This window comes from Toxotes jaculatrix, chromosome 22 (assembly GCF_017976425.1).
Source record: "Toxotes jaculatrix isolate fToxJac2 chromosome 22, fToxJac2.pri, whole genome shotgun sequence".
Taxonomy (NCBI): domain Eukaryota; kingdom Metazoa; phylum Chordata; class Actinopteri; family Toxotidae; genus Toxotes; species Toxotes jaculatrix.
In genome coordinates this window covers 3,900,569-3,914,312 of record NC_054415.1, presented here as the reverse complement: position 1 = coordinate 3,914,312, position 13,744 = coordinate 3,900,569, and the positions used below count along the sequence as shown (strand labels likewise).

Here is a 13,744-nt window from a genome sequence, read left to right as displayed (position 1 = left end):
ATATATATATATATATATATATATATATATATATATATATATATATATATATATATATATATATATATATATATATATATATATATATATATATATATATAAAACAAACCAACTGCTAACCTCTCGTCACGTCTCCTCTTCTCTGGTTTTCCCAGGCTGATACAGGAGGAGAAGGAGTCGACAGAGCTGCGGGCGGAGGAGATAGAGAATCGGGTGGCCAGCGTCAGCCTCGAGGGGCTCAACCTGGCCCGAATGCACCACCACGGAGCCTCCATCACTGCCTCGGCCACTGCCTCCTCCCTGGCCTCCTCCTCCCCACCCAGCGGACACTCCACTCCTAAACTTGACCCTCGGAGTCCTGCTCGAGACATGGAACGTATGGGTGTCATGACACTGGTATGTTTTTCCTTCAGACAGCAGTATGATTAGCTTTGTAACGCTTCAACATGGTATATCAAGATGTATCATAACACACTTGTCTGTACAAGTGGTGTCTGAGATGCCACACTGATGGAAAGCCTAATTGTCATTAACATTACAAGAGCAACAGCTAGTGTGAGAGGATTTTGTGTGAGGCGGGCAAATGCAAAACTGATTAGCTGTCTCTGATTTTAGTTTGCAGTGCTGTGACTGACAGCAGGAAATTTGTTTAAGGATATAAAGGGTTTACTCTTCCTGTATCACACGGCAGCATTTGATTAGAGTTTGAGTATAAGCTGAGCCCTGAGTGTGCACTTTCAGGGATTTAAGATTTATTTTTAGAGAGTGTACCATTTTTGTAAGTACATAGAGATGTAGATAAGTTGAGGGATGTATTTTATATAAAATATCTCTCACCGCCTTGTGTAAAGGGAGCCATATGCCCATCACAGCTCACGCATCGAGTTGGTAGTTTACGGCTGTTTCAGTGAGTCGTAAACAAAATGTTTGTATAAAGCAAAAAGAAATAAGGGTTGGGCAGCTGTCCTGTCAAGGTTTTTACAGTATCTCTGCATGTTAGGCTGTATAGATAGAAAGAACATTAATTTTTCAAGACCTGCTGCATTAAAATAGCGTGCAGAGAAAGTCTTGACAGAAACTGTCTCGCTCTGTCAGCTGTCATTGTGCAAACCCAGGTGTCAAAGACATGGCTTACAGTTTCTCTTTGAATAGACAACACTATGTCCTACAGTCAGGTTCCTCTCTACATGTAACTCTCCACATTGACCCGAGGCTGAAACGCTCCAGATGAGCCCATCATGGGGAACACTGCGAATCTAAAAATATTCACGTGTGTCCCCATTGTCTGTTACAACAACAGAGGGACGTAATGTGTCTCTTACACCCAGGAGCTTTTAAAGGAACATGGCTATGATTTTATTGATTAGTGAAATGGCCTGTTTACCAATCTGCCAATGTCCCTCTGTATTGATCTGTGAATTGATGCTCTGGTATTGGGCAAAGGCTCATGAGCATCTAATGATGTATGATATTTATATGAATGAGCCAATAGTCTTCCATGTGTTACCAACATGCGAGTGTTAATGCTGTCCGTGCTTCAACACATGGGTATTGATGATCGTCTCTTCCGTCTCTCCATCCAACAGCCCAGTGATCTGAGGAAACACAGGAGAAAGGTAAACACATCATGCCTTGTATCAACAGATTTTTTAAAGTGGTATCATTAAAACATAATTTACCAAGAATTCCTGATATTGCAACACACATTGGATAAATAGGTGATTTACTAGGTTTTCAGTATTATGTCCCATGTCCCATTTTTTGTTTTGCCCTCGTCCCTCAGATAGCAGCAGTGGAAGAAGATGGCCGCGAGGACAAGGCCACCATCAAGTGTGAGACATCCCCCCCTCCAACGCCACGCACAGTCCGAATGACACACACACTGCCAGCCTCCTCGCACAATGATGCACGAGGGTAGGTGTCAGCTGTACAAACATTTCTTTAAGGGAGAAGTAATCTTATTGTAATAGAAATTGCAGCGTTGTTTGGTTGAATGTTTAGACTTCTTACCACTGATATTTTAATTGTGCTTTTTCCAACTGTATTTTTTTTTTTTATCCTTTTCTATCCTGGATGCAAATGCTGCTCTTTCTTATAAAATGTTAGCTTGATGTACTGATCCTCAGATGGTGTAGTCATCTTAGCTCTGCCTGTTCTTGCTCTGGATGAAAATAAGATGGTGTACTGCCCACTTACCACGTCTAATTTAGCTGAGGATGTTGTGTCCTCAGGATCGTGGCCTCTCTGGAGGCTGAGGCCAGCGCCCTGAGTAGTGTAGCCAGCAGCCAAGATTCCCTCCATAAGCAGCCAAAGAAGAAGGGCATTAAATCCTCCATCGGACGGCTGTTTGGCAAGAAGGAGAAAGGCCGACTGGCACACCTGGCACACAGACAGGTCATGGTGGATCCACAGGGTGAGCCGTGCTCGGAGAGGCTTTGGAAACCATGTTGTTTGTGTGGCAGAACTGCAAGTTGATAATACAAAAAATTGCTGTTATTATTAAAGAATCGTTACTTTTCTAAGAGTAAATAAATTATATGCTGTAACATATAAATTTCAGATTGTATTCACTGACAGCTTGTGCTTTTCCTCCTCCCTTATCAGCAACCATGATGGACCCAGACATGGCGGGCCAGGACATGGGAGTGGGAAAGCTGGGAACTCAGGCTGAGAAGGACCGCAGGTTGAAAAAGAAGTAAGCTTTCATTCAAGTGCCCCCTCACTAGTCATCAGAGCAGCAGTCCCTTAACAGGATCTCCTCATATACAACAGTGTCCTTTTAAAATTATCTGCCAGTACAAATGGCCATGTTAAGTTAATGGTCATGCTAAGAAGAATCATCGTGTTTGTCATCCGGCTGTGTGTTTTTAGACCTCTCTGCAGAATTTACACACAGCACTACACTGCAGTGTATATAGTCTAATATGACCTTTGACACACAGACCATAGCTATAAGCCTCCACCTCCTGTGCTTTAACTCTCTTCCTGTATGGAAGCATGGCCGTACTGGACCGTATGTAATACCGTAACCCACACTGAGAACAGGATCGATAGAAAGCAGGGGCTGGATCAGTATCGAGGAGCAGAGATCAGCCTCGCTGTATTCAGACAAAGAGCCAAAGTCAGACTATTGATCCGGTCTGAAAAGCCAATTAATCTCACAAAGCTACTTCGTCAATTTGGAAGCTATAGATGGCTTTCCTAACACACGGCACCCATAGATTACACTCACTGTCAGATCGGGTGTGCTCTGCCCTCCAGGAAAAGGGGAACCCCTCGCAAATCAGATCTTTCAGCAGGAGTGTTGCAGAATGTGTGTGTGTGTGTGTGTGCGTGCATTTGCCATGCCCCAGTGCCAAATGATGAATGTCATTTGCTCGAAGTGCACACTGAGTTGTCATGACGAATAACTTTGCCTCCCATGTAGTCGGTCAATAGAGAGTATTGTTTGTTGTATGTTGACAAATGTGTTGTTTTTCTTCCACTGCACTGACTTCTTCATAGCAGTGTCCGGGATTAAGGCCACACCACCACCTTGCATCTTGGTGCCTCCTCCACACTGCATGCCATTAAGCTGCCTGCACTATTTCCATTTCAGCATCTTGAACGATCAAATGCCGCTGTGGTCTCATTGTTAGTGTGTTTTGATTTTTATTAGTTGTTTTGTTATTGTTTTTTTTTTTTCTTCAAGAGGTAACGACAGGTATCTGAATGTAACTGAGCATTTGAATGTAAGGCCATGGAGGGGGTCTTGCTGTGTTTCAGTGCATTTCTCATTTCCTCTGCTGCACGAGATGTGGTCAGGACTGCATTGTAGAAGACAACATTTTTTGACTGGTCTACAGATGCTCCTGTAAACGAATGCCCTCCATTGTGAATTATACATGTGTGTGTGTGTGTGTGAGTGCACATGTTTTTGTCTAGAGCCTTATCGTTAATTGCCTATTAACTCATTAACATTTGTGTACTTTTGTCTCCCCGTCGCTCTCTCTCTCTCTCTTTCTCCCTCCTCTTTGCTCTCTGACTCTCTCCTCTCTGACCCTTCCTCTCCCTCTCATCATCCTCTGACTCTAACAAAGCGGGTAAGTTGTGAGGATGTATAACTGACCTCCTGGATAATGACCATTGTCTCAGCCATATTGCCCTGTCTGCCATCTCTCCTGTCTGTCCGCCATCCGTCCTCTCCTGAAAGACCAGTGCCAAAGCTGAAGTCTCTTTATCTATTTATCTCTCTATCCTTCATGGCTGTTAACAATGCCATTGCTTCCTTTCTTTCTTTTTTTCATTTATCATCTGAAGACGTTTCTTCCCCCCTTCTTACAGTTCAATGGCAGCTGCATCCATGGCTGGACAGAGAATGTGCCGCCGCTAAAGCTGGGGCCCAATTTTTATACCCGGAATGTCTTCCTCTCCTTATATGTGTCTCTATCTATTTGTGTGAAATAACCAGCTGCAATATCTGGTTATGGGAACGTCAAATGTTCTTTTTTTTGTTTGTATGATTTGTCATAACTGTTTCCTTACTTCCCTTTCCCCAGCTATGTTCAGTGGATGTATTTCTCCATGCATTAGACCTGACCTGAACATAAAACATGAGCTATCTCCCCATGTGCTGGATAGATAAGACAGTGAATGTACCTGGTTGTGTGTGGATGAACACATTTCCTCTGTCACCTGTAGGCTTTTGTATGCCATGTATGCTGTATTTCAGTGCCCTTTCACTGTACTGAGGCCCTCAACGCTGAGAGTGCTACATGTGTCATGTTATTACTAAGCCCACTCTTTCCATTTGTCAAGCTCTTTGACAACATACTCAGGGAATGGGTTGTTGATTCAGTTTTTTGTTATGAAATGTGTTCACTAAATAGAATAAGTGCATTGTTTAATGTGTGTGTGTGTGTGTGTGTGAGATTACCAGTGTGTTCCTTGGACCTCTGCTTGTCAGGCATTTTTAGGCTGATTCTCGGTTCTCTGCGTCTCGTCGAGTGTGGGAGGATTCAGCACAATACAAATAGCTCCGTGCACGACAGACCGAGAGCATCTATTCGCTGCTCCTTGTCGATAAGGTGCAATTTACATTGCGCTGAGTAGGTCGGCACCGGCGCTCGCTGCAGCTCTCAGAGTGAGGCGAAGCAAAATACCAGTCAGCCCTCTCAGGTTACACTTCAACACCTGCTAAACAAAGCCGTGGAGCACGGCCCAGAAAAAGTGAAGAAAAGTTACCTTTAAAAATACAACACTGCATGATTCAAAAGCTGCGTCAACAAAAGAGTGCAAAAAAAATCTCTCTCAGCAGAATAAATTCTGAGCGGCTGAACTGGGATGAGCCGGGCAAATGTGTTCAGATTAGGAATGTAGTGTCCAGCTTCACTGAGCAGGTACTGTAGCACAGCGAGCCACACAGGTGTTGTTGTGTTTGGACTCAAGAGAGAGGACTCACAGACACTCCGCTGGGCAATTTTCAATCTGCATCTGGATCCACATCTGCATGAAAACACACAGTGAGAGACAAAAAAACCCCAAAAGATTAATTCTGCAAAATATCCAGTGAGTGATATTTAGATTTATTATGCTGCTGCAGCACCACCTGTAAGTGTTATACCATCAAACTGCAGTAAATCTGACATTACAAATACAGTAGGTGTATGACAGAAAATATTAACATCAGGATTAGGGATTTCGGGTTGAATACAGTCAATGGATGCTCTCACAAGTTTAGCAACACAAAGCCTTGTGTGTGTGTGTGTGTGTGAGTGTGTGAGTCTCTGAGTGCAGCTACAGTTGTGTGCTCGCCTGCCTCCGTTCTCTGGCAGCCCAGAGATGAATGATAAAACTATGCCCTTTTCAACACTCTTGGTGTACAGGCTGAACTGGGAAGATAAAATGTGTGCGAGTATTCTCCCTCTCATGTACTACACACACACAGACACACACACCTACACAGGGACAACACTGTTACTGCAGGGATTTGTGAACAGCGGTGAGCAGGGATGAGGATGTGAGAGAGTTAAAGAGGGTATGGTTCTGTATAAGAGTGAGTAAATGTGTGTATTATCGTGATGTACAAGCACATTCATAACAGGTCTCCTCTGTCCCCGCCCTCAGACACGAGCTATTGGAGGAGGCCAGGAGAAAGGGTTTACCTTTCGCCCAATGGGACGGCCCAACAGTTGTAGCCTGGCTGGAGGTAAACGATCTCTGAGACATGTATGATTATTTTTTTCCAGATTGGATTCTTAATAGCAGCTACACTCAACTCAATTTGTGATGAGTTTTGGAGTAGCTCAACATGTTGGAATGAACAGTAGAAAAATACAGAACCACTGCTGCCCCCTAATGTTTAGTGGCGGACGCACAACCACCAGCCAACTCATGACCCCACTAATCCCCCACCACAATGTTCCAATTAAGGACAGAGTCAAATGGGATTATCAGGGCTGATAGTTGTTGGGGTTTTTTTTGTTTGTTTTTTTGAGCTGCTGAGCTTTGAATATTTTGAGCTAACATTACATACTGTTATAACCGATCATTTTAATGCCAACTAACCAGAGTTCAGTGTTTCCTGCCAAATTATATTCTTTTCAACATGGAAAATTACGTGAAAGATGTTGACTATCAAGGGACAAAGTTCTCTGCTGAAATTCAGGGTGGGGATTAAAAACATGTTAATTCATATTTGTGTGGATAATCAAGGTAAATTCAGGTTTCTAAACTCAACAATTGGTTCTCCTTTGTCTCCTCTCATCCTCTCTGTGTGGTAAAGCTGTGGTTGGGGATGCCGGCATGGTACGTGGCTGCGTGCCGGGCCAACGTGAAGAGCGGAGCCATCATGTCGGCCCTCTCTGACACCGAGATCCAGAGGGAGATCGGTATCAGCAACCCTCTGCACCGGCTCAAACTCCGCCTGGCCATCCAGGAAATGGTCTCCCTCACCAGCCCCTCCGCCCCGCCCACCTCCAGAACCGTGAGTTATGCAGAAAATGTGGGAACACGGACGCAGAGCGGAATTTTAGTTGTGCAAACCTTTGCTGGAAGCGAAGCTCATGTGGAGGAAGAAGAAGTCTAACAGTAGAAATGGAAAAGAAAAAACAAAAAAATAGGATTACAATTTGAATATTTGAAGAGATATTTTGAGAAATGCACAAATCTGTATTTATGCCAAGAATTGGATGAGAAGATTGGTACCACTCCCAAATTTGTCTGTGCGCTGTAAAGATAGAGAGCCAGACCGTGACTCGCTTAGCTCAGCATAAAGAGAAGAAACAGGGAAACAGCCTGACTCTGTCCAAATGTTGTTGTTTTTTTATCTGTCTACCAGCACCTCTAAAAATCACTTATTAAAAAAGTCTATCTTGTTTGGTTTTGGTTTACTGACAAACTCCTATTGTGTTTTTATTAAAAAAAACAGTATATCAGAATTTGTCAGGGATAAAACAAGGCTTGTTTTCATTGTTGACCCTGGTGTGCGTGAACACATAATTGATAAAAAACTTCTCAGAAAGCAGAAAAAGATACCTGAAAAAATGTCATACAATAAACCAGCGGGGTTTATTAGGATAGATTCCTGTTTTTAATCCATAGAAAAGTGTAAAAGGACAGTTAGTGACAGTTATGAACGTGTTAATTAGTTTTATTTAGAGGTGCTGGTTACTGACAGAGCTGGGCGAGCAGTGTCCCCCCCGTTTCCTGTCTTTAAGCGAACACGCAGGTAGTTTTTAATGAAAATAATGACATAACTTCTGCCTCCGAAGCAGCTCTGACAAATGTTTTTATCACTAAATTTCCTCTCTGCTCACACGAACAACTCCTCCACACACGGGCGACACGCGTGTAGGTGGCTGACAACAAGCACAGTGATATTTATTTTTATATCTCACCAATTTAAAATCCTACAGTCTTTGAGATAAGTAAGTGAATGTTATAGTGGGAGTCATTGGCCTGGTTTAAAAAACATTGCACCGGTGTGCACTGTAATTTAACTCTCCCGTTAGTCCACACCACCGTCGCTTTCACAGCTCCCTGTTGTCATGGTAATTGCATACGGTCTCTAAGGACTCTGCTGTTTCTTAATGATAGCGACTTCTCAGGCTGCAGAGCAAGGACTAATGCGCTTTATATTGGAGGTACACAGACAGTGCAGACCATGCATCATATAGACATCAGAATCTGTGTGTTGTTATATAAACATAGCTGAGAATATTCATTAAAGGGTTTTTTTTTTTTTGTAAGAGTTTACACAATACTATCTGTGCATGCAGGAGTCGTAACTCATAAGCTCTTGCACTTTTTCTGTCTGCTCCTGTTGTTAAATAACTGTGCAGGTACTCTTTTACCCTCCTCTGCGTCCCCCCCTCTCCCTCGCCCTCTCTTCTATCACTTGGCTCCAGTTCCACACCTCATGAAATTTTCATTGCAGAGCATGCGGCTCCGCGCGTCCGATCACAAACTCACCCCCCCCCCCGACTGTGACAGGCCCTCTGCCTGTTGTCACGCTTAAACCCCCCCCCCCCCCCCCCCCACACACACACACACACTTAACACGCGGGGGTTAACTGACCCTGTAAACGCAGCTGGACGTGTATATGGAGTAGAAAATTGAGAGAGGGGAAAAGACTCGGCCATTTTACCTCCACTCCAAGGACTGGTCCACTGTTGAGAGCCCTGAGCCTTTAACAGTCACTTGTGGCTGAGTCACGGCAGCTTGACCTGCTGCTGTGACTGCACAACAATCACGGCTCCTACGGCGACACAATAATGCATGAAAACGGACAAAAGTTATGGTCAATTTAAAGGGTTATTCACACAAATTACAAAAACAAACATTTTCAGAAACATCTAGTTTTTTTTTTTTTTTTTTTGCAGCTAAAATAATTAAACAGTTAGTCCATCGACATCGTTTGGTCCCAGCCATCAATTCAGAGGATTTGCTGCTTGTCTTTGTAAATACAACAGTTAATTCATCTTCTTTTAGTTTTGGTTCTGGAGGAATTTCACCAGAAAAACACAAGTGGCTGGTCACCACTACAGTTAAGTGTTTCTTCTGTAATTTGAGTGAAATAACCCTTTACTGGCATAATTATAGATGGAGAGGGATGAGTAATGTGGGGTTTATGTGTCTGTTAACTGTACTAATTAATTTGGTCGTCACTGTTATGCATGGTAACTGTCTTTGTTCTTTCTACATGTACTGTACTGTCTAAGTTGGGATGTTTCTGTGCTGTACTGTGTGTGTTCTTGTCCTCTGTATATGCCCTTTGACCCCTGGCGGGTTTGGGGCCAGTTCATCATCTGACTGTGATGCTATAACACTATTGGCTTACAGTGGTGCTGCTCTTCTTCTTTAACACTGCTTGCCCCTCCTACCGGACCTCTACTACCAACCCTGCTGCTGCTCTGTCTCTTGGGCTCTGCCCCTTGTAGCCGTCAGGCAATGTATGGGTGACCCATGAGGAGATGGAGACCCTGGCAGCCCCTTCCAAAACGGTCAGTCCCCTTGTGTCCTTTACCCTCACCCCTCTCTTTCTCTATCAGTCATGTGTGTTTAAGTGTGCGAGTGAGCATATCAAATGGACTGAATGAGGCAAGACCAAAGGTGGTGACTGATGGAGAAGGCATGCATCAGTTAACTCCTTCCCTGATCCGTCAACCTCCTTGTTAACACTAATTTAAAGCCGGGATTTAGTTGGACGAGCCTGTTCTTTAATGATATACACAAGCTCTGTGTATGTGCAGCTTTTTGTAGCTGATGATGGCTCAGAAAGAGTGTGACTCAGTTCATCTCCATTATTAGAGTTTGGTAATCCTGAGGGCCAGACAAAGAACTCACCAAACACCAGATCTCTAAAAGCTTTTCCACTGCACTTTGCATCCAGCTCAAGTTGGCACATCAGTGAGTCAGCCTGTAAAGGCTGGATGTGAAATGCAGCATTTGCATCCAAAAAAAGGAAACTGTTACCTCATGCAGAGATAAAAAACAAACTCTCAGAGATCTGATGTGCAGTGAGGTTTGAACCTGCCTCGTCTTTGTCAGGCTGTTACAAGATGTGGGTGAGTATTTGTGGTGTTGCAGCCAAGTTTTTCTTTGTATAATAAAGGTAAGAAAGCGTCATTATGTTGGGTCTTAATTAGCAGAATATATGACTGGATTCAAACTGCATCAATACCTTCACACCACAGCAACACAATATTAGTTCTAAGGCTTTAGTGTAAGGCCCCTGCTCCCATATTTCTAAGTAAATGCAAACTGTCAGGTCAGGTCACATCTGAGAATGAAAGAGTAAGATGACATTTTCTCTCATAAATACACATTTTTTCTTTTCCTTGTGTTTTAATCAGAAGTCAGAGTCTGAAGAAGGGAGCTGGGCACAGGTAAGGGAGCACTGTCATTTCTTGATCTTATACACTACAGGTTGTTGTAACTTTAATCTTACAGCCAATATGAACATGTACAAACATCAGTTAAAGATTTTATTTCTTCTGTAAACAACGAGGAATAGTGTGTGCTGACTGATGCCTTTTCTCAGACTCTTGCTTATGGCGACATGAACCATGAGTGGATAGGAAACGAGTGGCTGCCCAGTCTCGGACTACCTCAGTACCGCAGCTACTTCATGGAGTGCCTGGTGGACGCCCGCATGCTGGACCACCTCACCAAGAAGGACCTGAGGGTGCACCTCAAAATGGTGGACAGCTTCCACAGGTACTGGACTCACCTCACCTGCCTTGTGGTGACTGTCAGGTAGAGAGAAGCATACAGGGTTTTCAGAGACAGAATTAACTTTATGTGTGCTTCTCTGACACCAGAACAAGTTTACAGTATGGAATCATGTGTCTGAAGAAGCTCAACTATGACAGGAAGGAACTGGAGAGACGCCGGGAGCAAAGCCAGCATGAAATGAGAGGCAAGTACACCCGAAACAAAAACTAATCAACGCAATAACAAACCAAATCAGCGTGTTAAAAACTGGGAGTAAAAGGAGATTTGAGATAAAGATTGAAATGGGATTTTCATACCTGTGTCTGCAGACGTGCTGGTGTGGAGTAATGAGCGGGTCATCCGCTGGGTGCAGAGCATAGGCCTGAGGGACTACGCCAACATCCTTCTGGAGAGCGGCGTGCACGGAGCTCTGGTCGCCCTGGATGACAACTTTGACTACAGCAGCCTAGCGCTGCTCCTCCAGATCCCCACACAAAACACTCAGGTACACCAACACAGTCCGTTATCTGCGTTTCCCTTTGTGACTCAGACAGTTGGACAGCAAGCACAGACCACTTTTGAATTTGAACTAAAGGGCCAATGTAAAAGTTTGGCTGTCTGATGGCAGGAGCAGCATTACCCTGGTCTAAATACAACTTCATAGGTTTTCCATTGTGAAGGGCACATTTTTCCACTTCATTTTTTGAAGTTACTTTTGGCAGTGACAAAGCCAAATTTAAAGGTGCTGAATATGGGCAGAAATATCATCTGTCAGCACCTTCAGTCCAAAAATAGAGGTATGTCGGTATCAGCCTTCAAAAGCTGGTGGAATCTAAATCAGAACATGCAGATTTGCCAACTGTCACTCTGGCAAGTTGCCCTGTGAATTTTCACTGCTCATCTATACTCGGGTAAAATGAATATGCAGCGCGAATAACGTAATGTGTCAGCTGCCTCTGTTACCATGCTGCTAAAAATAGCTGGCGGTGGGAAAATCATGTGTTGTTGGGGTTTTTTTTTTTCTTTCCTCAGGCACGTCAGATTCTGGAGCGAGAGTACAATAATCTGCTGGCCCTGGGCACTGACAGGAGGCTGGATGAGGTGAGCAGCACCGACAACACTGTCCTCACACCACCGTGAGGTGAAATGTCATAACACACAAAGCTTGTGTCAGTCATTTCAGTTATTTGCAACAATTAGATGTTTACCATCAAGATATTAAAACGCCCTGTCAGTACAATAGTTCTAAATTATTCTTATTCAGTGTTAAAGGTGCAGAAATCCTTTCTTCTCTTACCTTATAGTACAGCGGCCCAGAGTTCCCAGTACCTCAAAGTTATCCACAGAAGGGTTTTGAAATTAGACATGTTAACTCATCTTACACTTAACATCAGCTGTAAAACTAAAGCTAAGTCTGCACTCAGAGCTGTTCGTGTCTGAAAACCAATTACATTCCTCTGTCCATCAGTGTGACGACAAAGACTTCCGAGGTCCATCGTGGAGGAGGCAGTTCCCGCCCCGAGACGTTCATGGTATCAGTATGATGCCCGGATCGGCAGAGACGCTCCCCGCTGGTTTCCGTCTCACCGCGACATCTGGTCATTCCCGGAGGCTGCCCCCTGAGGGTGAGTACCTGACTCTCCACCCTTATTTCACAGTTCAGATGCCCATTGGCAAATTTAGTAGTAGTAGTATTTTAGTAGTAGTGTGAAGGCTTGGTGCTTTACTGTACATGAATTGTGTTAAAGCTGGATATCTTCTGCAGAGTGGCTTTCAAACACAGCAACAAAACAAAGGTTAAATCCACCAGCTGCACAGGTGGAGCAAAGCTGAGCGCAGGAGTTTGCTGCTCCACGCTGTTTTGTGACCATGTCTCTTGTTCTCTCTGACTCTGTGACGGCTGCTCTGCAGTCCTCTATGAGGCGCTGGATGACAGTCCTGACGACATGTATTTGGATTGGTATCAAGGTCAGATATGCCCCAGTGAAGATTCTGGGCTTGTTGGCCCTGCGTGTATTATTAATATTCTACATACACTCCCTCCTCTTCACATGGTCTCTGCCAACCACTGTCCTGCTGTAACTCTCCTTCTCTTTGTGGTCTCTCACCCTCACCTTTCTTCTCTCTTACTGTCCCACTCTTCAATCTCTCTAATATTAAACTCCAAGGGTGTTGTTTTGCAGAGTTGCAAAATAGTTGTTGTGTCTAGTCACCCTGGTGGTAAAGGCTAGGGGGCCAAGTTATGGATTAGGACCCATGCTTGCTGGCGTAACCCTTGAAGTTACAGAAACAGCAGCAAAATAAAAGGTGGCTGAGCAGTGCTATGTAAGTTGGCCTGAATCAGGAGGTTTACATAGTTAAGGTCTTGGATGTTTCAAGAACTCAAACGGACAGTTTGTGTCATTCCTTATCCCCCTGCTGTTAAAAGAGGACACTTGCTGAAACAGGCTTTTATTAAAGGATAATTCTACTTTATTACAACTTATTCCTCCACAACAAACGCTTATGACTTACTTCTTATTTTAACATTTCAGTTTGTTCTGATCAAAGTGTATCCAAAATACCGGCTGAGATCTGGGACAGGGCAAGAAACACAAGCAGTCAGACAATCAGATCAGTCAGTAAACAAGACAACAGTTTTGTAAATTCTGTAAAAACCACTTCCAAGTGAGTAAAACTGATTTTGTATTAAGATTCTTTTTGCCTACAGCTGTTTCCAAGGCTAAGAATGAACCTCCAGACACAGGCTGTAATAGACTGGAATTATCCTTCAGAAGGATGCAGAGTGTATTAACAACTGTGTCTTTACAAATTACACCACACAAGTTGTGATACATGACTGCAAATCATCCGCCTGCACTGATTTGAGCCAGTGTTCTCCTCTAACGAGGTGCTCCCAGTGACACTCAAACAGCCTTTCTGTGTCCCTCTGTCTCTATTCTCTGTGCTCCCTGGTCTGTGACGTCCACAATACACTCAAATCTTGTTGCTGGTGGTGTCCAGTCAAAACTAAAACTTCCTTTGAGTGTGTGATCCATGGCTCTCTCT

General features: G+C 43.8%; 1 protein-coding gene across 1 annotated transcript in view; it reads left to right on the top strand.

The window, feature by feature from the left end:
- ppfia2 (PTPRF interacting protein alpha 2) overlaps positions 1 to 13,744 on the top strand; it is a 150,799-nt gene that overhangs the window by 134,425 nt on the left and 2,630 nt on the right. The window contains exons 15-28 of the mRNA XM_041030199.1: positions 156 to 396; positions 1,587 to 1,616; positions 1,784 to 1,914; positions 2,232 to 2,413; positions 2,605 to 2,695; positions 6,106 to 6,187; positions 6,764 to 6,964; positions 9,421 to 9,483; positions 10,339 to 10,368; positions 10,524 to 10,699; positions 10,804 to 10,901; positions 11,026 to 11,201; positions 11,729 to 11,797; positions 12,165 to 12,321. Coding sequence (XP_040886133.1) covers positions 156 to 396; positions 1,587 to 1,616; positions 1,784 to 1,914; positions 2,232 to 2,413; positions 2,605 to 2,695; positions 6,106 to 6,187; positions 6,764 to 6,964; positions 9,421 to 9,483; positions 10,339 to 10,368; positions 10,524 to 10,699; positions 10,804 to 10,901; positions 11,026 to 11,201; positions 11,729 to 11,797; positions 12,165 to 12,321 — 1,727 coding nt within the window. The remainder of the gene's footprint in view (positions 1 to 155; positions 397 to 1,586; positions 1,617 to 1,783; positions 1,915 to 2,231; positions 2,414 to 2,604; positions 2,696 to 6,105; positions 6,188 to 6,763; positions 6,965 to 9,420; positions 9,484 to 10,338; positions 10,369 to 10,523; positions 10,700 to 10,803; positions 10,902 to 11,025; positions 11,202 to 11,728; positions 11,798 to 12,164; positions 12,322 to 13,744) is intronic.